The sequence below is a fragment of the Lepus europaeus genome, chromosome 6 (genome assembly GCF_033115175.1).
Source record: "Lepus europaeus isolate LE1 chromosome 6, mLepTim1.pri, whole genome shotgun sequence".
NCBI classification, from domain to species: domain Eukaryota; kingdom Metazoa; phylum Chordata; class Mammalia; order Lagomorpha; family Leporidae; genus Lepus; species Lepus europaeus.
In genome coordinates this window covers 100,518,683-100,544,327 of record NC_084832.1, presented here as the reverse complement: position 1 = coordinate 100,544,327, position 25,645 = coordinate 100,518,683, and the positions used below count along the sequence as shown (strand labels likewise).

The 25,645-nt window shown below is 48.6% G+C and overlaps 1 protein-coding gene across 1 annotated transcript in view; it reads left to right on the top strand.

Moving 5' to 3' along the window:
* GALNT8 (polypeptide N-acetylgalactosaminyltransferase 8) overlaps positions 1–23,191 on the top strand; it is a 44,147-nt gene extending 20,956 nt beyond the window's left edge. The window contains exons 4-11 of the mRNA XM_062195459.1: positions 4,930–5,113; positions 5,811–6,008; positions 6,515–6,629; positions 13,168–13,353; positions 15,172–15,309; positions 15,869–15,964; positions 16,982–17,149; positions 23,039–23,191. Coding sequence (XP_062051443.1) covers positions 4,930–5,113; positions 5,811–6,008; positions 6,515–6,629; positions 13,168–13,353; positions 15,172–15,309; positions 15,869–15,964; positions 16,982–17,149; positions 23,039–23,191 — 1,238 coding nt within the window. The remainder of the gene's footprint in view (positions 1–4,929; positions 5,114–5,810; positions 6,009–6,514; positions 6,630–13,167; positions 13,354–15,171; positions 15,310–15,868; positions 15,965–16,981; positions 17,150–23,038) is intronic.
* Positions 23,192–25,645: the final 2,454 nt, after the last annotated feature.

The window sequence follows — 25,645 nt, the reverse complement described above, 5'->3', positions numbered from 1 at the left end:
GACCTCTCACAGCGGCAATGTCTCTTGCTCCGTGTCCCATTCCTGGTCTAGCCTTCCTTAGGAAGACACAGGCACAAGTCGGGAACAGTGTACCTGAGCCCTCACTCTGTGAGTCCAGAACCCCAGCTTTTTCCTAAAGCTCTATGTCCTTGGGTACCTTAACTTCTCCCTACCCTGGTTTCCTCCTATGCAAAACATGGATGGTGACCACCATAGTTATCTCATCAACTGGGGTGAGAAGTAAATGAGATAGTGATAGCAGTTGACATAATTTGTTCTAAGTGTCTTCCATGTATTAATTATTTTAATCATTACAACAACCCTGTGAGGAAGGAGCCCTTTTGTACGCATTACACAAATGCAAAAAGCTAAGGCTCAAATCAGTCAAAGAACTTGCCCAACATCACACAGCTGGTAGGTGACATAACTGATATCTGACAATAAACTTCAGAGTCCTGAGCCCAAGTTCTAACCACTATGCTTACTGTATTATACATGGATTATGGGTAGCACTTAGCACATGGTAACTTCTTAGCAAGTGTAGCTCTTAATTTTATTAACTTTGGGAACCAAATAAAATAAGTTATAACTAAGTTACAAAACCAGAGGTTTGGGCTAGCGATAAGAAAGAACTGTCTGTGCGTGAGGGCTGAGAAGTCACGGCTCAGTGGAGGGGACAGTCCGTTCCTTATCTTGGGATCTTCAAGTACCAGATAAGTCATTGTAGCTTCCAGCTCTCTCTCAGGGGAGAAACACACGCAAAATGACCACGTGAGCTTTCCTCCTCGGATTTTCAGACCCTAAAAAACAACTCTTTTCATCCTTTACACACCTTCATCTCTCATCCACTCAGTGTAACCAAGTACAATAAGAAGGCCCAATTCCTAGAGCAAAATCCTTCTGAAAACCAGAGAACAGAGAATGGCTGAGCCATTCTGGTCATGGAGACTGATACCAAGTTCTACCTGGTTTTGCTAGAAAGAAGCAGGAACTTGGTGGCGCTGCGGCTCAATAGGCTAATCCTCCACCTGAGGCGCCGGCACACTGGGTTCTGGTCCCGGTCGGGGCGCCAGATTCTGTCCCGGTTGCCTCTCTTCCAGGCCAGCTCTCTGCTGTTGCCAGGGAGTGCAGTGGAGGATGGTCCAAGTGCTTGGGCCCTGCACCCCATGGGAGACCAGGAGAAGCACCTGGCTCCTGCCTATAGATCAGCGCAGTGTGCCGGCCGCAGTGGCCTTTGGGGGGTGAACCAACGGTAAAGGAAGACCTTTCTCTCTGTCTCTCTCTCTCTCACTGTCCACTCTGCCTGTCAAAAAAATTAAAAAAAAAAAAAAAAGAAAAAAAAGAAAGAAAGAAGCAGGAGCTTGATTAGACAGATCTCCACCCCGAACACCTGAGCCCCGTGGTTTCCCTTTCTGTCACCCTGAGATGACCTTAGGCAAGTCCTCTCATCTCCCTAGGATTCAGCTTTTGCACCGGGCAAAGGCAAGCACTGAGATGGAAGACTGCTCAAGAGATCTTTGTCCAGGAAAAAAAAAAATAGTTCTGTAACTCCTGTTCGTGAAGGGGAGATCAGACTTAATTAAAGATTTTTTTTTTCCTGTGAAACAATAGCATCAAATAATACAAGATAAGAAAACACAGGGCAGGCATGAAAAGAAGCCGACCGAAGCTCCCGGCTGTTCTAAAGCACAAAGGCAAAGACAAAAATGGAGAGACGAGAGGAAGAAGAGTCTTTGTAAAAAACAATCTGAGAATGGGACATCTTATTTATGTAATTTTTAAAAAGATTTATTTATTTGTTTAAGAGGCAGAGAGAGAGAGAGAGGTGACACATTCCTAATGGTTGGGTCTAGAGCCCATTTTTGTTTCCCATAGAGATGATCAGAACTTGTCAGTATTCCCTGGGTGGTGTCACCGGGACAGGAGTTAGCTTCTAGTTCATGAACTGTGGAAACACCAGCCAGACTGAGCCCACAATGGGCATAGCCCACATACGCGCTCGATGCTAAACTGAAGAGAGTAACTGGAGGTCTCTACACCTTACGTATATGTCCATGTGGTCCTGGGGGCAAGTTGCTCAACCATGCTGTATCTCAGTTTCCTCATCTCTGATGTGTGGGGAATAACGGTGCCTTTCTAATAGGGTCATTCTGGGGATTCAGTGGCATGCATGAAATCCTCAGGACAGGGCTGGGTCCCACCAGGTGCAAGCTCATAGACTGATGTCAGTTCTTGCTTGCCTCTGTGTCATTTGTAGTAATGTGCAGATGCAAGAACCTGTTAGTAGGAGTCTGCCCCCTTCTTTTCCAAGTTGTTTTATGTAACTCATTCAAAGGTTTAAACATCAACATAACTATAAATCTAAGATTTTTAAGAAATTGTATCAATGTAGGTAGGATCCTGTATTTCTCCCCAATTTCAGGCACTTTCCACAATCAAGCAATTATTTCCTGAGTTTTTGTCATATGCACTGTACTGGAAAGAGGATGTCAGAGATTTTAAGAAGTCCTCTTTTTTATTGGTGAAGCAAGCTGCCCCTATGGAAAAAGACCTCAGCATGGGAAGAATGGTATGGTAAATTGAGGGAGATGTCAGTGAGTGCAAGAATGCTCAGACGGGGCTGGGATGAACCAGGGAGCACTTGGGGGGTTGGTAGGTTTTGAAAAGGCAGAGGAAACAATGGAAGACTTGACAATTGGAGTGGAGGAAAAAATGATGTAAGCAAGGAAGCAGAAGCCAGAAGCACTCTGAGCTGCTTAGCTTGGAATAAGGGTTTGGGGAGGGGACTAGGAGAGCAAGACTGAGAAGGGAGTATTGGTTTACCTTAGAGGCTCTGCTGAGGCATCTTTCAGTCTTGTGCCAGATTATAGGCATTATTTCTGAGGGGAGGAGGATAGGACTCAGACTCTACAGCTCATGGAATTTTGGAGTTGGAATAGTCCTGGTAGATATTGGATACCTCTCTCTAAACTGAGGCAACAGACGTCCCCAAATGGGAGGTGACACCGTATTAGGTAGTGACGTAATAATAGTCTATATATCCAAGTCGATGGCACCCCCTGCTGACTACTTCCTAAAAGCAGTGCTTGGGTGTGTGTAGGGACTGGCCATCTTGGCTCCTCCCAGCTCACTCAGAGGCAATCGACCCTACATCCATTGGCTCTTTTTAGCACCCTCAGAAATTGAGTCAATCACTCTCAAGTGCAGCCGGGAAAGTTCAAAATGGGACAAATGTTAGTGTTAAAGTCAGGTAGGCATTGATTCTAGCCCTGACCATGCTGTCAGGGCTAGAATTTGTCTCACAAATATACTATCTGGGGGGCCAGTGCTGTGGTGCAGTGGGTTAAAGCCCTGACCTGAAGCGCTGGCATCCCATATGGGTGCTGGTTCTAGTCCTGGCTGCTCCTCTTCCCATCCAACTCTCTGCTATGGCCTGGGAAAGCAGTGGGGGATGGCCCAAGTCCTTGGGCTCCTGCACCCATGTGGGAAACCTGGAAGAAGCTCCTGGCTCCTGGCTTCCGATGGGCTCAGCTCCGGCTGTTGCGGCCATCTAGGGAGTGAACCATCGGATGGAAGACCTATCTTGCTCTCTCTCTGCCTCTCTCTGTAACTCTGTCTTTAAAAAAAAAAATATGCTATCTGGATAGGAACCAGAAAACATCTCACCCCTTGGCTGGGGGTTGAGGGAGAGGAGTTGGAGGGAGGGCTGGATAAACCCAATCAGGCATACACATAGTTCTTGAGGCAGTGTGACATGTGGTTAGAGACAGCATGGATTCACATCTAGGGCATACCACTTACTGGGTGTGTGACTTGAAAAAGTTCCTTATACATTCTGTGCCTCAGTTTCTTGTTCTGTAAAATGGGAATACTGTAGCACCTGCCTCATAGGATTTGTTGAGCATTAAATGAATTAATACTGTCAGTGAGTGACTCATGGCTGTTTGGTTAGGTACTTTGCACACTGCCTGATGATTTGCATGCAAGTTGTTTTCATACATGTAGCAAAATCAATTGGTAGGCTGAGTCAAATCACAAAGGCAAAGACATAAAAAGGGAGAGAAGAAAGGAAGAAGAGGCTTTGTACAAAACAATCTGAGAATGGGGCATCTTATTTATGTAATTTTAAAAAAATACTTATTTATTTATTTAAGAGGCAGAGCAGAGAAAGAGAGAGAGAGAGAAAGAGAAAGAGATCTTCCATCCGCTGGTCCACTCCCCAAATGGCCACAATAGCCGGAGCCAGGAGCAAGGAGCTTCTTCTGGGTCTCTCACAGAAATGTAGGGGCCCGACTCCTTGAGCCTTCTTCTGCTGCTTTCTCAGGCCATAGCAGAGAGTTGGATTGGAAGTGGAGCAACCTGAACTCAAACTGGTGCCCATATGGGACACCGGCACTGCAAGTGGTGGCTTTACTGGCTACACCACAGTGCCGACCCCATTTATGCAATTTTTAGAGTAGAGTACCCACTAAAAGAAGTCAAACTAGTCTGTGTTTTCTGTCCCAGTTGGTCTTGGAGTAAGTTAACTAGGAATATCTAAAGCAACTACTTTCAACTGTTTATGGGTTCTCTACAAAGTCTTGAGAGTTGTCCCAGGCTGGCTCTGTCATGTTGTTCACCAGCAGTTGCCAGAATTTCTCACTATATAAAATGCACTGTAACAGCGACTAGCACCTTCTGATCTATATTGATGCTCTATGATAGTTTCACTGTGAGAGAAAGGAAACTAGGAGTGGTCATGTTAAACCTCAGAGTAGAAAGAGGAGAAGTAGTTGCAGGTGAAATGCTACCTATTTTTTCAGCCACGACTATAGAATTGCTCACTCTAACCCGGAAGTAATGTAAGCATTATTATATAATGATATGAAATTTCCATATCACACTGATTATTGCACTCAGAATTTCTATAGGTATACATTTGGTTGGCAGGAGAATTAAAGGAATATTTGGATGAGAGGATCAAGCTTTACAATCAGAAATACCCAGGGCTGCTGAAAATAATTCGCCATACCAAGAGAAAGGGTCTTGCTCAAGCACGCAACACCGGCTGGGAAGCTGCCACGGCTGATGTGGTCGCCATCTTGGATGCTCATGTTGAAGTCAATGTTGGATGGTGAGGTTCCAGGAGTTTTCTTCTTCTGGGAGAGGGAAGAATGGAGATCCTGCAAGATACCTCATATTATACAGTATAGTGTGGAAACAGGCAAGGTCAGCACCTTAACCAAAGGGGAGATCCAAAGGCAAGATGCTTTCACTCAGGTGCTTGGCCTTGCTAAGAGAAGTAGCATAGTTTTAGAGAAAAAAACAATTGACTGGGAGTATGGATAACTGGATCCTGATCCCAACTGTGCTAAGTATTTTGTGATTTTGATTAAGTCCCATCACTTAACCAAGTATCAGTGTCTTCATCTGTGAAGTGAAGACATCCCTCATTGGTGAAGCCCAAGGTTGTGCCCAGTCTTGAAACTGCATGATACAAAGAGAGCTGTGTTCTATGGAGAAGGTAGAGCAGCACAGCCAGCCCTGAGAGATAATGTAAATTTAGGCAGAAAAATGAAAATCTTTGCTCACAGTGGCCTGGACGTGGTACCTAGGAACTAATTTCAATTTTTTTTCATGACACAGGCCGGTTGTTAATATCCCCATTTATGTCCAAAGCTGCAGAGATTATCTGAATTTTGGAGAGTCCTACTCTCCAACCAGAGCATTAGGAATGGAGAAGGCACCCAAGGTCAGGGCAAGATGCTTGGAGCAGCTTTATCTGCTCACCCTCTTACTCACATGAAGCTTGCCACACCCTCTTCTTCTAGGGCAGAGCCCATTTTGGCTCGGATTCAGGAAGATCGCACGGTGATTATTTCTCCTGTGTTTGACAACATTCACTTTGACACCTTCGTGCTGGAGAAGTACGACTTGGCCGTGGATGGGTTCAACTGGGAACTGTGGTGCCGCTACAATGCACTGCCACAAGCCTGGCTTGCTCTCCATGACACCACTGCTCCAGTGAAGTACGTCTCGGGAGGCTCAGGGAACTTGGTTAGCACACGGGGAGGTAGGAATGAGCTGCGCAGGTTTTGTTTCTCTTTGGTGGTAGTAATAGGAGTGGGGTGGAAAGGAGTGGAGGAGATGGAGTCAGGGACAAGTAATAGGGGAAAAAATCCAATAAGCTGATCCCAGATAAGAATTCATAACTACTTTGGGCTCTCCAGGGCCTTTAGGTAAAAATCAAGCAAAGTATTTAGCATTTTAGAAAATATTCTGGCCATTTCTAGTAAGATCAGGCAATGAAGTAGGGACACCAAGACGAAAAGATGTCATTTGAATATAACTTAAGAGAAATTATGGCAGCTCAGTGAGCAGGGGAAAGCCACATGCACTTAGCCCAGGTTGGGTTCAGGGAAGAGCCTTGGGATAAGAAGAGCCTTTACATAGAGTTTAGAGGACAAACCATCGTTGGGTTTCCCACCCCTCCTCTCCATGCTGACCTGCTCCTCTCTTACTCTGAGCTACACAGGAGTCCTTCCATCATGGGCATCCTGGCTGCCAACAGGCTCTTCCTGGGAGAAATTGGAGCCCTGGATGGTGGGATGCTGGTCTATGGAGGAGAAAATGTGGAACTTAGCCTGAGGGTGCGTACATTTCCCTTTTCTTTAGGGCACAAGGGGGTAGGGGAAATAATGGAGGGATAGAAGTATCTCTGGAATTGTAGAACCGGGGTGAATGCCATTGGCTCAAGAGGAGGGCAAATTCCCATGTTTCCAGGGCACTAGGCCAAGGAGGGGAAGCTAGAGTGCAGCTTCCTGGGATCATCTTGCATCTGGAGGCTATGGGCTAAGCAGGTGTTGTCCTTACTTGACATGAAGAATCCAGGCATTTTCTAAGCATCTCCTGCAGTAAAGTGACTTTGAGGCAGACAGCATTCCATAATATTGGTCAAAGCAGAGAAAACTAGAGTGGGCAGAGGGACCAGGGAATGCAGATGTGCGGGCAGTCAGTGTAATTCCGCATGGACAACTGGGGTAGCTGGCATGATGACATGGATTTGGGTTGGGATATAGTCTCACCTTGGACAAACTGACAGGGCTGGGTAGTACAGTATTGAAATCCTCAACCCAGTTCTAGTTCTGATCAACTTAGTGTAGAATGATCCTGGCTTCACACTTCAACATTGATGTCTCTTGTCATCAAAGTCTCTTGTCCACCCCTGACAGCTCCCCATGCTTGTTTAGGTCAAGTGAACCACGAGGGAATTCAAGGCATAATCTAAGACAACTGGGGAAATTCCAAGCACAGATTCATACTCCATCAGTGTATCAGTTAGCTCTGACCAAAACTCAAAGTGCTGTGTGACAAACCACCTCAAACTCAGTGGTGTAAAGCAACAATAATTGATGCTCACGACTCTGTAGGTCCAGCTGGGCTTGGATAGATGGCTCTGATCCACACAGTTCATTCTGGGGTTCAGGCCAATGGCACAGCATCTGCCTAGGGAAAGAGTACTCTTCTTAGGTTGCATTAAAGGTCAAGGGGAACCAGGTGAGATTTATTAACGCCTGTATTTGGAAGTAGCATTCTTTTCCTTTTTTTTTTTTTTTAAAGATTTATTTGTTTGAAAGAGTTACACACAGAGAGAAGGAGAGGCAGAGAGAGAGAGAGAGAGAGAGAGAGAGAGAGAGAGAGAGAGAGAGAGAGAGAGAGACAGGTCTTCCATCTGCTGGTTCACTCCCCAATTGGCCACAGTGGCCGGAGCTGCACCAATCCAAAGCCAGGAGCCAGGAGCTTCCTCCAGATCTTCCCACATGGGTGCAGGAGCCCAAGGACTTGGGCCATATTCTACTGCTTTCCCAGTCCATAGCAGAGAGCTGGTTAGGAAGTGGAGCAGCTGGGTCTTGAACTGGCACCCATATGGGATGCCGGCACTGCAGGTGGCAGCTTTACCTGCCACGCCACAGCGCCAGCCCCAGTAGCATTCTATTTCAAAGCCAGTTGTGTGGCCAACTCCAGGGAAGTGAATAATTGGTACCAATAGATTAAATTCATCATTATAAATTTAGAACAGATTTTATGCATGAAAAATCCCTTCCACAGTATTCTTTTAGCTCTTCTTTACAATCTGTGGCTCTCATTAATTAGAAGGCTTTGACCTTAGGTTTGCAATTAGTCTTGATAGTCAATCCTTATTTCATCCTTCAGTGTAAGAGTGAACTCTTTTTTGTGTAAGATTTATTTCTTTGTTTGAAAGGCAGAGTGTGAAAAGAGAGAGAGAAAGGCCTTATATCTGTGGTTCACTTCCTCAAATAACTGCAAGAGCAGGGGCTGGGCCAGCCTGAAGCCAGGAGCCTGTAGCTCCATCTTGGTCTCTTATGTGGGTGGCAGGGACTCAAGTACTTGGGAGATTGTCCACTGCTCTCTCAGGTGAGCTGAATCGGAACCAGAGCAGCAGGGAGTTGAACTGGCACTCTACTATGGGATGTCAGTGTGACAGGCAGCAGCTTAGCCTGGTGCATCATAATGCCAGCTCCAAGGGGCAACATGAGTATTTGACATCACGCAGATCTGTATTGGGAACAGACAGACTGCTCTGCCACTCAAAAGTGGGTGTGGTCCTAGGCAACCCACAGCCCTCTAAGCCATACCTGTAATGTCAAGCACCTGGCATGGTGAATGACACCTGCTCAATAAATGGTTAACAATAAAAATAACAATAAGAATGCCAGGATGGCATTGGAAAAAAGTCTGGACTTGGGTGCTTGTATTTTTTAAAAGATTTTGTTTATTCATTTGATAAGTAGAGTTATAGAGAGAGGGAGAGACAGAGAGAAAAATCTTCCATCCGCTGATTCACTTCCCAAATGGTTGCAATGGTTGAAGCTGTGCTGATCTGAAACCAGGAGCCAGGAGCTTCTTCCTGGTCTCCCATGCAGGTGCAGGGGCCCACGCACTTGGGCCATATTCTACTGCTTTTCCAGGCCATAGCAGACAGCTGGATTGGAAGAGGAGCAACTGAGACTCAAACTGACACCCATATGGGATGCCAGCCCTGCTTAGCCCACTATGCCACAGCGCTGGCCCCTGGACCTGGGTTCTAATCCTGGCTCTACTAAATCGTGGTGCACCAAACCTCTGTAAAATGGCTTTTTCTCCCCTCTCAACTCAAAATTCTGTGCCTGAGTCTAGGTGATGGTTGGTCCATTATAACCTAGAAGAGCAGGATAATTTTCTATCTAGGATGTATTCAGTTTCATTCTCTTCAGTTTCTTTCCAGTTGAAGCTGATGACACAACAACCATATGTTACACCCATTTAGGAACCACCCTGGACCCCCGTCTACATTAGCAAATGAACTTGGACTCTGATCTGGGTTCTACCTTAGGCTGTAATTGTTCTTTGGCAGAGAAAACTCACGTTCTGTGTGTCAATGGTCTTGGTCAGTTCTCCTGTTTGTGAAGTGTTCTCAATTAGTGAACCTCATCAGGAGGATGGTGTGGTCAAAAGGCAATCAGGAATTTGAAAGGATTTTTATAAAGGTATTAAGAGTATTCATTAAGCTTCTGTGACAGAGGCCAAAATAACAGAAGCTTCAACAAGATAGAAATCAATTTCTCTTTTCCGTAACAGCTTAAATGTAAGCAGCTGAGCTGTGACGGGGCCGTTCTAGGGCGAGGGGAACCAAGAATCTTCTACTTCTTGTTTGTGCCACACCGCAGTGCATGTACACCCAGTGGGCAGGAGGAGAAAGAGGAACGAGCGAGCGTGTGCCTCCCTTTCCAGGGCATCCCCTGCAAGTCGTGCACAGCCTTTCTTCTCATGTCCATGGGCCACCCTTGCGAGCCGAGGAGTCTGGGAAACAGACTTCAGTTAAGCCGGTCCTGTGCCCAGTTCTTCCCTCCACAACCACAGATGGAGAGGAGACTAGATAGTAGGGCTATATGTAGTCTGCAGTACAAGAAACAGTCAAAAAATAAATAATGCTTTTGTATACAGTCCTGGAGACGAGGCTGGTTACACTGTGCCTGGGTGTTCCCCACCCACCAGAGCTTCAGACACGTTGCGTTGGGAATCCAGTTCCCCGGCCCGGGTCCAAATGCCTGCATACTTCTGGGTCCTTCATGCTTTGCTTCCCTCCCTCCCCCTCCCCCGCCTCCTGGCTGGCCCTCTGTATTTACTTTGCCATCTGACACGTTGAATCTGCTGCGTCAGTTTTCCACAAGAAATCTTGTTCTTTTAACACTGTGCAACCTTCTGTAGACTTCGATGAGAACACAGAGTGTCAGGAGACGAGGGTTCCCCTCCCTGCCTCTTTGTCTTGGGTAGACCAGTTCTCACATCCAATGCCTTGGTTTTTATGTGACTATTTATTTTCCTTTTAAGACTTCAAAGAACTTGGGTAGGACCTGTCTTTCTAGGACATCACAGTTGTTTAGATTCCTTTACTCTTTTTTTAAAAAAATACTTATTATTTTTTTATTATTTGACAGGTAGAGTTATAGACAGTGAGAGAGAGAGAGAGAGAGAGAGAGAGAGAGAGAAAGGTCTTCCTTTCATTGGTTTACCCCCCAAATGGCTGCTACGGCCAGCGCGCTGCACTGATCCAAAGACAGGAGCCAGGTGCTTCTTCCTGGTCTCCCATGCGGGTGCAAGGCCCAAGCATTTGGGCCATCCTCCACTGCCTTCCTGGGCCACAGCAGAGAGCTGGACTGGAAGAGGAACAACCAGGACTAGAACCCGGCACCCATATGGGATGCCGGAGCTGCAGGCAGAGGATTAACCAAGTGAGCCATGGCGCTGGCCCCTATTTTATTATTTCAATTGTGCTTACTTATGAAGTACAATGTGATAACTCACCAAACACATTCGATATGGAGGATCAGTTCAGGTGAGTTAGCATCTCCATCTCCCTAGACATTCAAAAAACTTTTTGATTAACACTAATGATGCATATTTATGGGACAATGCGACATCTCAAAAAATATAAACCAGACACAGCAAGACACATATTTCATATTCTCTTATAATATGTGGAAGCTGAAAAATGTCGATTTGAACATAGAGGCTGGGAGGAATGGAGGGAGGCTGGGGTTTGTCTAACCAGCACAGTTAGACAGCAATAAGCTCCATGTCTCACACAGCTTAGTGGGGTGACTATAATTCCCAACAATCTGTTATGTATTTTCTAAACAAATAGGAAGAGCTCGAGGGTTCCAGTCGTAAGGTAATGAATGACAAGCAGAGGGAACTGTTATCACCCTGGTTTGATCAGTGTACATCAGAGTGCTTTTCTGACATCTCGTGGCCATGGTAATTATGGTGCTCACTGAGGTGTATAATTGGAGAAGGGGATGAGAAGAGAAAACAGGCAGCTGTGGAGCACCTATTGTATTTCCAGTGTGGAGCCAGAGCTTAACAGGTGGACTGCTGGGTTTAGAATCTGACTCTGTCCTTTGCGAGCTGATAAGCATGAGCAGGTGACTTCAGTGGGGTTTATAGTGCTACCTGCTAGCAAGGGCGGGATTCACGGGCAGGTGGAGATACTGCATTGCACAAAGTTATCTGTTGTCACCGTGAGTTGGAACTTCAAGTTTCCGTGTGTGTGCATGGAGGGGGGCAGGGAGGGAGGGAGGGAGAATTATAACAGGTGGAATTTGGCAAGCGGGAACAAATTGGGAAAGTAAAGTTGGGAAAACACTGGGCAAGATTAATCATTAACATTATTTCCATGAATGGCACCCCTGACTTGAACTTGAATTTAAAGTTTCTTGTGTTACAGTTAACTTTTCTCTCCTGAATCCCTGTGGAACAACTAAGAAAATTGGAACCAAGTTATATACAAATTGTACAGACACTCTGATGTATCGGTTGGACCAACAGGGCCCAAACTACTCTCTCTCACCTCAGGTGCTCCCCCTGGTGTGGGAGCGGTAGGTTGCTAACCTTTGCAAGATGGGCTAATTAGCTTCCAGAACCTACAAATCATTCAGGTAGCCACGAAACTATGAAGGGCAGTCAGGGGACATAAGATATCTACCTAATCTTATTAGGTCTTTCATCTATCAGAGTAAAGACCATATGTTTCCAGATTTGTATGTATTTATTTTAAAGTCAGAATTACAGAGAGAGAGAGAGAGAGAGAGAGACAGGCAGGCAGACAAACAGTCAGGGAGAGAGAGATATCTTTCATCCACTGGTTCACTCCCCAAATGGCCACAATGGCTGGGGCTGGGCCAGCCAGGAGCTTCCTCCAGGTCTCCTACAAGGGTGACAAGGGACCAAGCACTTGGTCATCTTTTGCTCCTTTCCCAGGCATATTAGCAGGGAGCTGGACTGAAAGTGGAGCAGCCGAAGCCGGTGCCACTGCTCAATAGGCTAATCCTCCGCCTGCGGCACCAGCACACCGGGTTCTAGTCCCGGTCGGGGTGCCAGATTCTGTCCCGGTTGCTCCTCTTCCAGTCCAGATCTCTGCTGTGGCCCAGGAAGGCAGTGGAGGATGGCCCAAGTGCTTGGGCCCTGCACCCTCATGGGAGACCAGGAGGAAGCACCTGGCTCCTGTCTTCGGATCAGTGCAGTGCGCCGGCCGCAGCACGCCGGCCGCAGTGGCCACTGAGGGGTGAACCAACAGAAAAGGAAGACCTTTCTCTCTGTCTCTCTCTCTCTCTCACTGTCCACTCTGCCTGTCAAAAAAAAAAAAAAATGGAGCAGCTGAGACTTGAACCAGTGCTCAGATATGGGACACCAGCATCGCAAGCTGTGCCACAAAGCCGGCTCCTAGAATGCATGTGCTGGCAAGCATGTTTATACTCATCAAAATATTAAGGAAGGGTATTTCCAATGAGATTATAAGTCATGACACTTCTTGATCAGGAATGAGTTGTGGACTTCTGTGTGACAGCGTCATCACAAAGTTAGTGTTAAAGCAAGAGGCACTCAGGACCTCACAGCTTGTGTGGGTCAGGGCTCCATCGGCAGCCTAGCTGGATTTCTGCAAGGCTGCAGTCACAGGTTGGTTTCTCATCTAGGCTTGGCTGGGGAAGGATCTACTTCCAAGCTCGTGTGGTTGTCGCCAGCATTCGATTCCTTGAAGTCTTCCAGAGTGGGGACACACTTGGCCTTTTGCTGGTTGTCCATTGAAATCCACCCTCGTGTCTTACCTTGTGGTCCTCCCCCTGGCAGGTGTGGCAGTGTGGAGGGAAGATCGAGATCTTACCCTGCTCCCGGGTTGCTCACCTAGAGAGACACCACAAGCCCTATGCCTTGGACCTGATCCCTGTCTTGAAGCGCAATGCTCTTCGAGTGGCTGAACTCTGGATGGACGAGCACAAACACATGGTCTACTTGGCCTGGAACATTCCTGTCCAGGTTTGTTGTGGAATGGAACGGACGTTGGGAAGAACAAAGGAAGCAGAGGCAGCAGTGAGGCTGGGGAATGGGAAGGGATAGAGCTAACGTGCCATCCAGCCCTAAAGACGTAGGGCGCGTTCCTAGTGGTGTGGCAGTCATGATCCCCGGCATTCGTGTAGCAATGCTGTGTTCCAGGCACTGTCTAATGAGCTGACTCATTAACCGCCCCCGCATGCCTACGGGGTATGTTTTATAGAAATGGCACAGAGAGTTGGAAGAAACCTGTTTAAGGTAATAGCAAAGATTCATATGAAGGAAGTCTGCTTCTTCTTCTTCTTCCTCTTCTTTTAAATATTTATTTATTTATTTGAGAGGCAGAGTTACAGGTTACAGAGAATGGGAGAGGTCTTCTATCACCTGATCACTCTCCAAATGGCATCAACAGCAGGAGCTGAGCTGATTCAAAGCCAAGGGCCAGGAGCTTCTTCCAGGTCTCCCACACAGGTGGAAGGGCCCAAGTGCTTGGGCCATCTTCCACTGCTTTCCCAGGCCTTAGACAGAGAGCTGGATCAGAGGAGCAGTTGGGACATGACCTGATGCTGACATGGGATGCTGGCACCACAGGAGGAGGCTTAGCCTACTGCACTACAGCACAGGCCCCAGAAGTCTGGCTTCTAAATTCTATGTTTTTCATCCTTCTATAATGAGTGAGTCCTTGCCAGGGAGTTTTGGACATCAGGAATTCACTGTATTATGAGTACATACATGTGGCAGGCAGGATGTAGGGAAGGGAGAAGAAACGGTGTAGTTCTGTTAGGTGCATGTCCTTGAGGAAGACCTTCTTGGTAAGCTCACTCTTCAGCCCCCCGAGTTCAGCGTGGTCAAGCCTACTGAGCTGTCTTGGCCTGTGGGGCTCAGTCTTCTCATTGTTAAACTCTTCACCTGCATTGCAGGAGACTCTAAAGTAGACTCCAGAAAACCAGGGGGTCAGGGTGGCAGGAGGCTCTGGAATGGATCTAGAAGGAAAAATCTGGAATTCACATGGGGTCAGGAGCCAGGTCAACCCCAGCATCACTAGGACTGGAAAAGGTAAAAATGTTTAGAAATGCCTACTCCTTCCTTATGACTCCAAGTAGTCAAAATCCACTGATCTGCAGTGAGCTCATTGTTTGAAGAGATGGGCAAGAATTTAATCTGGTGTCCCGGTATACCAAGCTGTGAGAGGAAAACAAGAGCCCTCCAGGACATTCTTAGCTGTCTGTAGAGCGATATTGCGTCTTTCCTAAGCTATCAAGGGACTTGGCCATAAATCAATGAACTTCTACAAAGGATGATGGGAAACAAACACTGAGGAGAATTCTGAGAGGAGGCAGCCCTAGTGACAATTGCTGCAAGTCCTTCTCAATTTGGCCTCTGTGGGCCCCCCCCCCCCCCCCCCGCACCCCATGGCCCGAGGTTGCACTTCTACAAAGTCCTATCTAACCTCCAAGCTGGATGCCAGAGTATTCCTTTTGAAAGCTTTTTCTAGCCATCATGGGGAGTCCTGGGTGTCTCATCATTTCAGACAGGAGTATCAGCTCGTGGTGATGACAAATAAACCCGAGTGGTTCCACTGTGCAGGCCCTGCAAGTGCCTTAGAAACCAGGAAAGGTTACTGGGGCTCCAAGTTTCTCCACTTTCCCTGGAAGTACAAAATATCAGCCTACGTCAGACCAACACTCAGGCCAAGACTCGCAGGCCAGGGCTCAGTCCCCTTCTGTGTGGTCCACACCCACTGGCGGAGTGGAAGCAATGGCTTGGACCAAGGCACAGACAGGCTCCGTGTTTTGTTTACAGAATTCTGGCATTGATTATGGAGATATCTCTTCCAAAATGGCACTCCGGGAGAAGCTGAAATGTAGAAGCTTTGACTGGTACCTGAAAAACGTGTATCCGATCCTTAAACCAATCCACAGCATCGTGGGCTATGGACAGGTGCGTGTCATGAAATCACACCTTGGGATTTAAGTGCTTGGCTATCAAAGACACTGTGACCCCATCACATGACTGCTAGGTGGAGCATTCCCAAATCTGCCCTGCCCAAGACCCCTCCCCTCTCCTCACCCTTTCCTCAGCTTTTTGCGCTTGGACTCTCATTTCCCAACCTCTTTTGCTTCCCCATTCCCTCCTCTTTTCCTTCTCTCTGCCTCTTGTCCCCTGCCAACTGCAGCCTGTGTCCCCACCTCTCAGTTTCTCAGCCAATCAGGGTGTGTCCCTACTTCCTGGTGTCTCAGCCAACCAGGGTGTGTGGCGTGTCCACCTGCACCTGACCCTTCTGTGGAGGTGCCGTGATGGTCTGGGGGTGCCATTCCCCACAAGTGGGTGTCTCAGCAGCACCTTCCCTAAGCATCTGCCTGTTCCCCAGTGCTTAGCAAAGGCCTTCCAGCATCCCAGGCCCCTGGTGTGCTGGGAGAAGCACAGGAACTTGGCGAAGCTTGGGGCTCTCTCTCGGTGCCTCTCTCTAATCGAGTTTCTGTGTGTTTTGTCTCTTCAGATGAAAAACTCATTGGATCAACGTGTCTGCCTGGATCAAGGGCCCATTCCAGGCAACACCCCGATCATGCATCAGTGCCACACTTTCAACCCACAGGTGCCTCCCTCCCGTCTTCCCTGCCCCCCAGCCTGACACTGTGGGGACTCAGCCCCTTGTAGCCCTTGCCAGATTTCGACTCTGTGTTAGATGATGGGGAAGCAGGAGCTGAGAAACCAGAGTGGAGGGTGAGGGTGAGATCCAACCTGCCTCTGGAACTGAACACCTCATAGTTCTTGCAAGCCAGGAGGAAGGTGGTTCCATTTTTCTACTTTGGGGACAGACTGAGGGCTGGGCTCTGTCACATGTACTCTAGCTGGTGACATTGCATTGCCAACATCTCTAATTTCTTCCTTGTCTCCTCATACCTCCGCCTGCCCCTGCCTCCCGCTCTGCTGCCTGTGTGCCCCAAGTGACTGGTGAAGCTACCTGTGCTTCTCCTGCAGAGCAGGAAACACCGGGCAGGAGATGACAGAGGCTGACTGGGGCTCTGTCCACCGTGGGGTGGGACAGATCTGACACCAAGTGGAGAGGGCAGCCAGGAGACTTTTTTTTTTTCTACTGAGAGTGCTCACATTTATCTAATTTATCTACTTTATGCAACCTTCCCATGAGGTGTGCATGTCTGAAACCATTCCCAGTGAACAGATGAGAAAAACGGAGACACAAAAACAGCCAACCTACCCAACTCCCCAAGCAATGTAGTGTCAGATTGGGAATTTGCAAAGTTTCCTGGCAGCAAGCCCCTCGCTGGGACTTTATGGTGACAGTTGCTAAAGTTGTGATTTTTTTTTTCTTTCTTCAAAGGCAAGCTTCCCCATCCATGCAAGCCAGGATTCTGTTTGAGACCTTGTAGAGAGCGAATCAGGCTCAGAGACTTGCCCCATGCCGGGTGTCTCTTGATGTCTACTGGGGGCTGGAAACAAAGAGGCAGAAGCAGCTCCTATTGCCAAGAAAGTGCAGGGCTCCCCTTGCTGCAGAGTGTCCAGGGGCCCCGTGAGCAGCCTTCCTGTCCTCTGTCAGGTCAGGGCCTCCCTGTTCACTGTGCCTGAGCTGGATCCCTTGACTCTTTTCCAGAATGTCTACTACCACCTGACCGGGGAGTTCTACTTGGGACCGCTGATCGCAGAAGCCAGAACTGATGACCGCTGCCTGACAGATCGTGGTGATGGGGACAGACCCACACTGGAGGCATGTTCCATCGCGGCCCAGAATGGGTGGCACATATACTGGGATTTTACACAGGTGTGTTGTATGTTTTTTTTTTTTTTTTAGGTAGGCATTTTTAAGTATACTATGAGGGGTTCAGATTTAGTTTTAATAGGATTTTAGGAAAATTACTTTCTGGGGCAGAATGTAGGGAAAGGATGGGAACAGGGAATTGATAAGAAGCAGCGAGTCTCTTGAGGAAGACAAGGTTGGGTAGAGAGGAAGAAACATGGGAGTCTTCTGAGAGCCTCATGGTTGAGAGTTTGGGGTCCAGTCCGAGAGTTGTCGTTTCAGCAGGGTCCTTGGGCTCCCTGAAGCTCGGATTCCCCATCTGTAAGGTGGAGATAATGTCTGCTTTGCAAGCCCGTGGTCGTGTGTGTTAAGCAGTCGGCTTGGTGCCTGGCATGGAGGTGTGTTGGGTAAATATCAACCATTGTGATTCGTGTCAGTATTAGTGGTTATCAGACTGTGTGGAGCCCCAGGCTGAAACCTAACAGGAACTTATGTCAAAACCCTACCACTAACTTCTACATCAAATGGCCAGGTATAGAGTGGAAGGATCCAGAAGGATTCACGGGAAAATGACATGAGGGATTTGCATGACCACAGCCTGCCTGCTCCAAAAGCCGTCACCCCTAGGCCACCTTGGTAGGACAGTGATGTCCCGATGAGTGTAGGTACTGCCCTGGCTGTGACTCTGAACACGCTGGCACTGTGTCAGGTGAGGTGGGACATTTTATTTAAGAGCCATGGACAATCTGGCTGAGCAGTTCCTAACTTTGTCAAGCTAATGAGCCCTTCGAGAATTTGCTGCCCATTCTGGGTTCTGTCCCCAGGAACATATATATATATATATATATATATATATATATATATATATATATACATATATGTAGCTGGAGCTGCTTCCCTTACAATGGCAGAGGGGTTTTGCCTTGTAGACTAAGTCTTCCTGAAACTGGACAGTATCAAGTAGAAGGAGGAGGGTAACGTCTTCTTAGTCTCTGGTGTCTCTCTGTAAGCTCCCATTATATGGGACTTCATGGAATTCAATGAAAGGCCATGCTCCCCCTTACCTTCAGCCCCTTTGCGGGTGTTATTCCGTCTCCGCTCACCTCTCCAGCAGGCCACCTGCAACGCTTCCCTCCAGTCTGGGACACTGGCTCCTTTGGGCAGCCTTCTGCACTCCCACGGGAGTAGAAAAGGTGGATCCTCTGGGTATTCTCCCAGCCCCTCTTGTAGCACTTGTCTCATCGTCTTTGTTTTGAAAAATTTATTTATTTGTTTTCCTTTTTATATGAAAGGCAGAGAAGCAGAGAGATAGAAAGATGGACAGAGAGAGAGAGAGAGAACAAGATATCTCATCCATCCTGCTTCACCCTCCACATGCCCACAACAGCCTGGGCTGGGCCAGGTTGAAGCCAGGAGCCCAGAACTCAGTTTTGGTTTTCCTTGTGGGTGACAGGGACCCAACTGCTTGAGCCACCACCTGATGCCGCTCAGCGTGCACATCAGCAGGAAGCTGGATTGGAACAGAGGAACTAGGACTATATTTTTAAAGATTTATTTATTTGAAAGGCAGAGTGATAGAGGGATAAGGAGGGGAGAGAGAGAGAGAGAGAATTGGTTCACTCCTCAAATGGCTGCAATAACCCAGGCTGGTCCAGGCAGAAACCAGAAGCCCAGAGCTCCATCCGGGTCTCCCTAGGGGGTAGCAGGGACCTAAGTACTTAAGCCATGTTCTTCTGCCTTCTGACACGCATTAGCAGGGAACTTGAACCAGTGCTCCAAAGTGGGGTGCTGCTGACACAAAGGGCAGCTTGGTTCACTGCATTGCAACACCTCGCCTCCCACTCCCCACCCCGCCCCACCGCCTCCAGGAGCCAGGACTTGAACAGGCATTCCAATGTGGCCACTTAACCTGTGATCCAAATGCCCGCCTCTTGTCTTTCCATCTCTCACGACTGCCTGCTGGCCCACTTCTGTGTGTCACTGGGCTGTGAGCCAGAGGGCCAGGCCTGGGTTTTGTTTGCTGTTCCCTGCCTAGCATCTCACACTACACCCAGAACATTGCAGGCAATCAATGAGTGGCCTCAGAACAAATGAAAGATTGGCGGATCTGGGAAATTTTGCTCTGAGAGGTGAGCCTAGGGAAAAGGTGATGTTGCCTTCATAAGGAAGAGGAGTGGACATGTTCAGTGTTGCTGGTGCCAAAACTGCCACAAATGCCTGGTGATGATGGAGGAGGCCGATGTAGACTTAGCATGAGGTGCTGTCCTACACTTAATGGGTTCACTGCCAAGGGCAAGCAAGGTGCCTTTTAGCATCTGGCAGGCAGAGGGATTTGACGTCCTCAGTGGTGTCTTCTGTGGACAGTAAATACTACTGCAGCTTCACCTGGTGTTAAGAAATTAATGTGCACATATTAATGTTATAATTTTTAAAAACTGATTTTTCTTTAAGCTCTTAAATTCAAATTACCAATCTTAGGATTCTATCTATAAGCCTAGCACATTTTAATAATCTCTTGTATGATACTTTTATAGTTAAACACATGAAATCCCCCTTGAACATTTTGGATGGTTGTAAATTTCAAACTATCCATTATATCTTCTTCCTTAAGAACTTAAATTATATGATTTTACATTTACTGATTTTTGAAAAAGATTTATTTCACTTATTTGAAAGACAGAGTGTCAGAAAGAGAGGGAGAGACAGAGAGAAATCTTCCATCTGCTAGTTCACTCCCCAAATGGTCGCAATGGCTGGGGCTGGACCCAGTGAAGCCAGAAACTCCATCCGTGTCTCCTATGTGGGTGGCAGGCACCCAAGTACTTGGACCCCTGGTGCATTAGTGGGTAACTGGATTGGAAGCAGAGCGGCTGGGACTCAAATCGGCACTCAGATATGGGATGCCATGGTTGTGGGCGGTGGCCTGACCTGCTGTTAAGCCAGCCCCCATTTAGTGATTCTTACATTGTCTTTAATGTTTCAAAGGTGTTCACAAAGTCAATAAAACATCAACTGAATGATCACAAATGTGACCATTCAACATTTTGAAGCTAGTGTCACAGGTTTAATCTCTAAGATACTGATTTTTATTACACGTAGTTAAATACTTAAAAATAGTAAATATACACAAAATCTTCAGCAAAGGCTGTATGTTTGAGTCCCTTCCCGTCTACACTCTGTTCTCAGTTTCCTGGGAATTAAAGCTAGGACGAATCCTGAAGAAATGCTGATGGTGGGGGCAGGCATTATGGCATAGCACGTTAAGCTACAGCCTACAATGCTGGCATCCCAAATGAGCACCAGTTCATGTCTGAGCTGCTCCACTTCCAAGCCAGCTAATGCAGTAGAAGACGGCCCAAGTGCTTGGATCCCTACATCCATGTGGGAGACCAGGATGAAGCTCCTGGCTCCTGACTTCAGCCTGGCTCAGCCCTGACCATTGTGGCCATTTGGGGAGTGAACCAGCAGATGGAAGATCTCTCTGTGTCTCTTCCACTCTCCCTCTAGCTCCACCTTTCAATTAAATTTTTTGAAAAGAAAGAATGACTCATTCCAAACATTTTGAAGGTTGCCTTGGTTGACTGAAGCTGCTGAGAGAATAGAGATTTTAGCTGGGTCTGGGATCTGGACTGCAAGGCATCAGGGAAGTTCTGCCCAGCACTCAGATGTCCAGGCTGGGCCCCTTTTCATGAGATGTGTGAGCACCATCTCTGCTTCAAGCCACAGAGAAGTCAAATAATTTGCTCAAGGTCACAGCACAGCAGATGTCCAGGGTTCAAGCACAGAGTCACAACCACGGTGTGCTTGCCTCATTGCTTGGGAATTTGATTCTGAAAGGGAGAGAGGCACTGGATGTTGGTTGAAAAGGATGGTAGAGTTAAGGCTTGGGGTTTTTAATGCTTCTCTAATGTTACGACATTTGAATAATCTTAAAGTCAGTGGAAAACTGATCTATAAAGAGGGAGGAAGCAGGAGCCACTGCTGTGGCATAGCAGGTAAGGCCACTGTCTGTGATGCTGGCATCCCTTACTAGGCACCGGTTTGTGTCCCAGCTGCTCCACTTCTGATCCAGCTCTCTGCTGTGGCCTGGGAAAGCAGTGGAGGATGGCCCAAGTGTTTGGGCCCCTGCACCCATGTGGGAGACCAGGAAGAAGCTCCTGGCTCCTGGCTCCTGGCTTCAGTCTGGCCCAGTGCTGGCCATGGCAGCCATCTGGGGAGTGAATCAACAGATGGAAGATCTCTCTCTCTCTCTCTCTCTCTCTCTCTCTGTCATATCCTCTCTCTATAACTCTAACTCTCAAATAAATAAATAAATCTTAAAAAAAAAGAAGGAGGATGCAGAGACGAATGTTAAGAATGACTGGGCTCAGAGTACAGAGGCTGCTGGTGGGAGACACAGAGCAACTCCTTGGAGATAGTCAAAGAGGCAGCATCGTGGAGGCTGCTGGCAGCTTTGGGGTGAGGGGACAGATTGACAAGAAGTGTGGCCTTCTGACATTGAGGAGACATGAGCATCAAGGCGTGGAGCCCAAGGGCAAGGCCTGCTGGGGAGGCCCGGAACAGTGATGCTGAGGAGGGAGCCAAGCTCTGAGGCCAGGCTGCTGTGGGCACGGTGGTGAGCCAGGCTGCTGGGTCCTGGGGCCTGGCCAGGAGCATTCTGTGGTCTGGAAGCAGAGGCTGCGAGAAGGGAACACTGAGGGTAGGGAAGCTCCCAGAATCGGGAGAGGCACATGAAATGACCCATGCTGGGTGGGCGCCCTCTGGAGGCGAGGCTGGTGGAGGTGAGGGGGTTCAGAGGCAGGGAAATTTGGAAGAGCAGAGGTCGCTGGGAACTTTGTGATTGAAATAGAGGAGAGGAGCTGGGTGCAGGGCCTGGTGGTTAAGCCACCAGTCTCAATCCTGGCTCTGCTCCAAGTTCCAGCCTCCTGCTAAATGCACACCCTGGGAGGCAGCCGTGATGACTCAAGGATCTGGGTCTTTGCCACCCACATTAGAGAACTGGATTGAATTCCCGGCTCCCAGTTTTGGCCTGGCCCAGTCCCAGCTGTTGCGGGCATATGGGGGCATAAACTAGCAGAGGACAGCTCTGTCTGTTTCTCTGCTTCTTAAATAAATAAATACATATGTAAACATTTTTTTAAAAAAAGAGAAAGAGATGGGAGACAGGGAGACAGTGGTTGGAGAGGAATCAGAGATTTGATCCCAGAGCTGTGACCCTGCCTGGTGTGGAGACCCGTGGTGGCGGTTGATCCGAAGAGGGACTGTGGCTTCTGAGGGTGGCAGCAGAGGCCTGGTGGATGAAAGGCAAATAAGCTGCTGCAGGCACTGATGGAGAGGCTGGGAGTGAGTCCTGCAAAGGAGAGCCGAGAGCAGGCCCCAGGGAGGTGGGCGCTTGGGCATTCGACCAGATCATCCCACTGCAGAGAATTGGAGATGGGGAGGAGGGAGCTTGGGAGTCGGAGCAGCAGGAAGCTGACCCCTGAGCGCTGGAGGGCACAGGCTGAGATCCCCCAGAGGAGCTTCTGCTCCAGGCTGACTTGGTTTTGGAGGAGGGAGGGGAAACACAAGGCGAGTGATGCTACTGGGTTTCACAGGGCAGAGGTGAGGACGTGGGAAGGAGGCCATGTTGAGAAAGGCCCAGGGCTCCCAGACCCCTGGGTGCACACTTGTCAGTGTCCACCCCATGCTTCATCCCAGGAGAGGCCCGCAGGGTCCTCTGAAGCCAGTGCAGCCTTGCTAGGTGGGTTTTTGGTTCACCACTAGGCTGGTAGAGAGAGCATGGGGTGATTCGGTTCTGCACGCTGCCTTCTCGTCCCCTGCTGGCATCTCGGATCCCGGCACGCAGAGCAGGGGCAGGCAACATGACCCACTGCCAGTGTCTTTCACACCTTGGTTCTGTCTTTCTCTCTCCAGGGAAGCGCGGTCATCAACAGGGGCACCAAACGGTGTCTGGAGGTGAAGAAGGACCCTTCAGGCATGTTTGTGCCTGTGCTCCGGACCTGCACCTCACAGGCATGGAAAATTCAGCACACCCTCAAAAACTGGGGCCTCCCTCCAAGCCAGTGAGCCTGGGAGAGGCTGCACTGGGGACACCAGCTCTTCCAACTGGAGCAGCTCCTACTCTCAATGATGCTCAAAGTGGGAGAGGGTGAGAGCAAGCAAGTGTGCGTGTGCGTGCCCGTGCACGTGTGTGTGTGTGTGTGTGTCTGACTTCAGCGTGCAATATCCAGGGGGTGCCGCCCGTGCACGTGTTGGGTGTCTGCAGGCGGCCAGCGAGGAAGCTCCGATGCCTCCTCCCTCACTTCCCGTGGAAGGTCGTGATGTATTTCAGACGCCATTCTTGGAAACTCCTTGAAATAACCAGCATCGTCTGGAGAGAGGGAGGAAGACGGAAGGTGGTCTCTGACTGCTGCCAGCAGTGTTTAGCCTTCCTGGCTGACAGCTACTCTCAGCATCTGCCTGCACTTCCTCCCGCAGCCCATCTGCTCGGAGGTGCCCCAGTCTGCCGTGGGGCTGTTCCACGTGAGAGGCCGGGCCCCTGCTCAGGTGGCATCAATACCTCTGCTTGCTGAACTGTCCTGGGGCATAGAGCACATGGGCTCTAGCACACCCTCCACCCGTGCCCCCACAGCAGTTTTCTGGGGATTACTGCTCTCTCCTGAACCTCAGGGAGTGCAGAGGCGAATGAAGGAGAGAAGCCACCACACCCACTCAGAGCTCTTCCGAGGGACCGTGCAGAGGGAGCAGGAGAAAAGTGGAGGCCCAGCCAAGTCTGCTTCTAAGTGGGTCGTGGTGCTGAGTGACTTGGTTACCCATTTCCTCCTACTGCCCCCTGCGAATGACGGTGAAAATTAGGCTTGAAACTAAGGGACGTCGCTTTTGGGGGTGCAAAGAAGAAACTACAGGCAAGAGTTTAAAAGCCAGCCAGCCTCTCTTCTGGGTAAATCTCTTCTCCCAGTTGGTGATTTGGGAAGGTATGTCCAGGACTGCCTTTTGGAAGATCTTGGAGGAAGCAGAATGTGTGTTCGTGTGTGTGTGTGTGTGTGTTTGGTAATTTTGTGGGAGAGAAACCTGGCAGATACCTTACCTTACCCATCAAATATGCCCCTTCTTCACAGAGATCCTTTTTCCCCTTAGTCTATGTCGGGGTTACCCAGGAATCATGAAATTCCCCATTGGCCTTAAGGGGGACAGGCACTAGCAATTGAGCACAGGATTAAATCAATCAAGACCTCTTTTCAACTGGGGCCGGCGCTGTAGAGTAGCCAGTAAAGCCACCGCCTGTAGTGCTGGCATCCCGTGTGGGTGCTGGTTACAGTCCTGGCTGCGCCACTTCTGGTCCAGCTCTCTGCTATGGCCTGGGAAAGCAGTGGAAGATGGCCCAAGTCCTTGGGCCCCTGCACCCACGTGGGAGACCCAGAAAAAGCTCCTGGCTCCTGACTTTGGATCAGCCCAGTTCCAGCAGTTGCAGCCATCTGGGGAGTGAACCAGAGGATGGAAAACCTCTCTCTCTCTCTGTGCCTCTGCCTCTCTGTAACTCTGCCTTTTAAATCAATCAATAAATCTTTTTTTTTTTTAAAGAAAGACTTTTTTCAAGAAAACAAAGTTTTCAAAGTCTTAAGTGTGCAGCTGGATAAAGATTTCACAAAGGGCACATCCATCCCAAGAACTGAAACAAGCCCACAGAGAAGAGTTTATTAGGAAACCATGCAGGCTCAACATGAATGTCCAGAACATGTGTGACTTCTCACTTCTGCCTGGCATGCAGCAAGCAAAATGCAATCGATGGTAAGCCCTGAAAAGATCGTGAACCTAGCAGAGAAGTGGACACAAGCCACCATATCCCGAGACATCTGGGAAGGTGTCTAACCGCACTCAGAGAGAGATTCAAGTTAAAACCACTAAGACAATTTTCACTGAAATTGGGGAAAATGGTAAAGTATGAAAAAACATTCTTTTGTCAGGGCTGTGGGAAATAGGCAATCTCATTTGTTGGTAGCAGAGACGAAAACTGGTATAATCTTGTTGGTGGGGATATTTGCTACAATCTCAAAGTACTATGGTATATTTCCTATTCATGCCAGTAATTCCACTTCTAGGGATTTATCTCCAAAAATCAAAGAATACTTATATACCAAATAATTCTCTGCAGTATTGATTGTAAATGAAAAATGTTGGAAGCAAACTATATTCCCAAACATCAGAGACTGGTTAAATACATCCAGCAAATAGAGTTCTATGCAGCTATTAAAAAAATGAAAAGGGCCGGCGCCGCGGCTCACAAGGATAATCCTCTGCCTTGCGGCGCCGGCACACCGGGTTCTAGTCCCGGTCGGGGCGCCGATCCTGTCCCGGTTGCCCCTCTTCCAGGCCAGCTCTCTGCTGTGGCCAGGGAGTGCAGTGGAGGATGGCCCAAGTGCTTGGGCCCTGCACCCGCATGGGAGACCAGGAGAAGCACCTGGCTCCTGCCATTGGATCAGCGCGGTGCGCCGGCCGCAGCGCGCCGGCCGGCGGCCATTG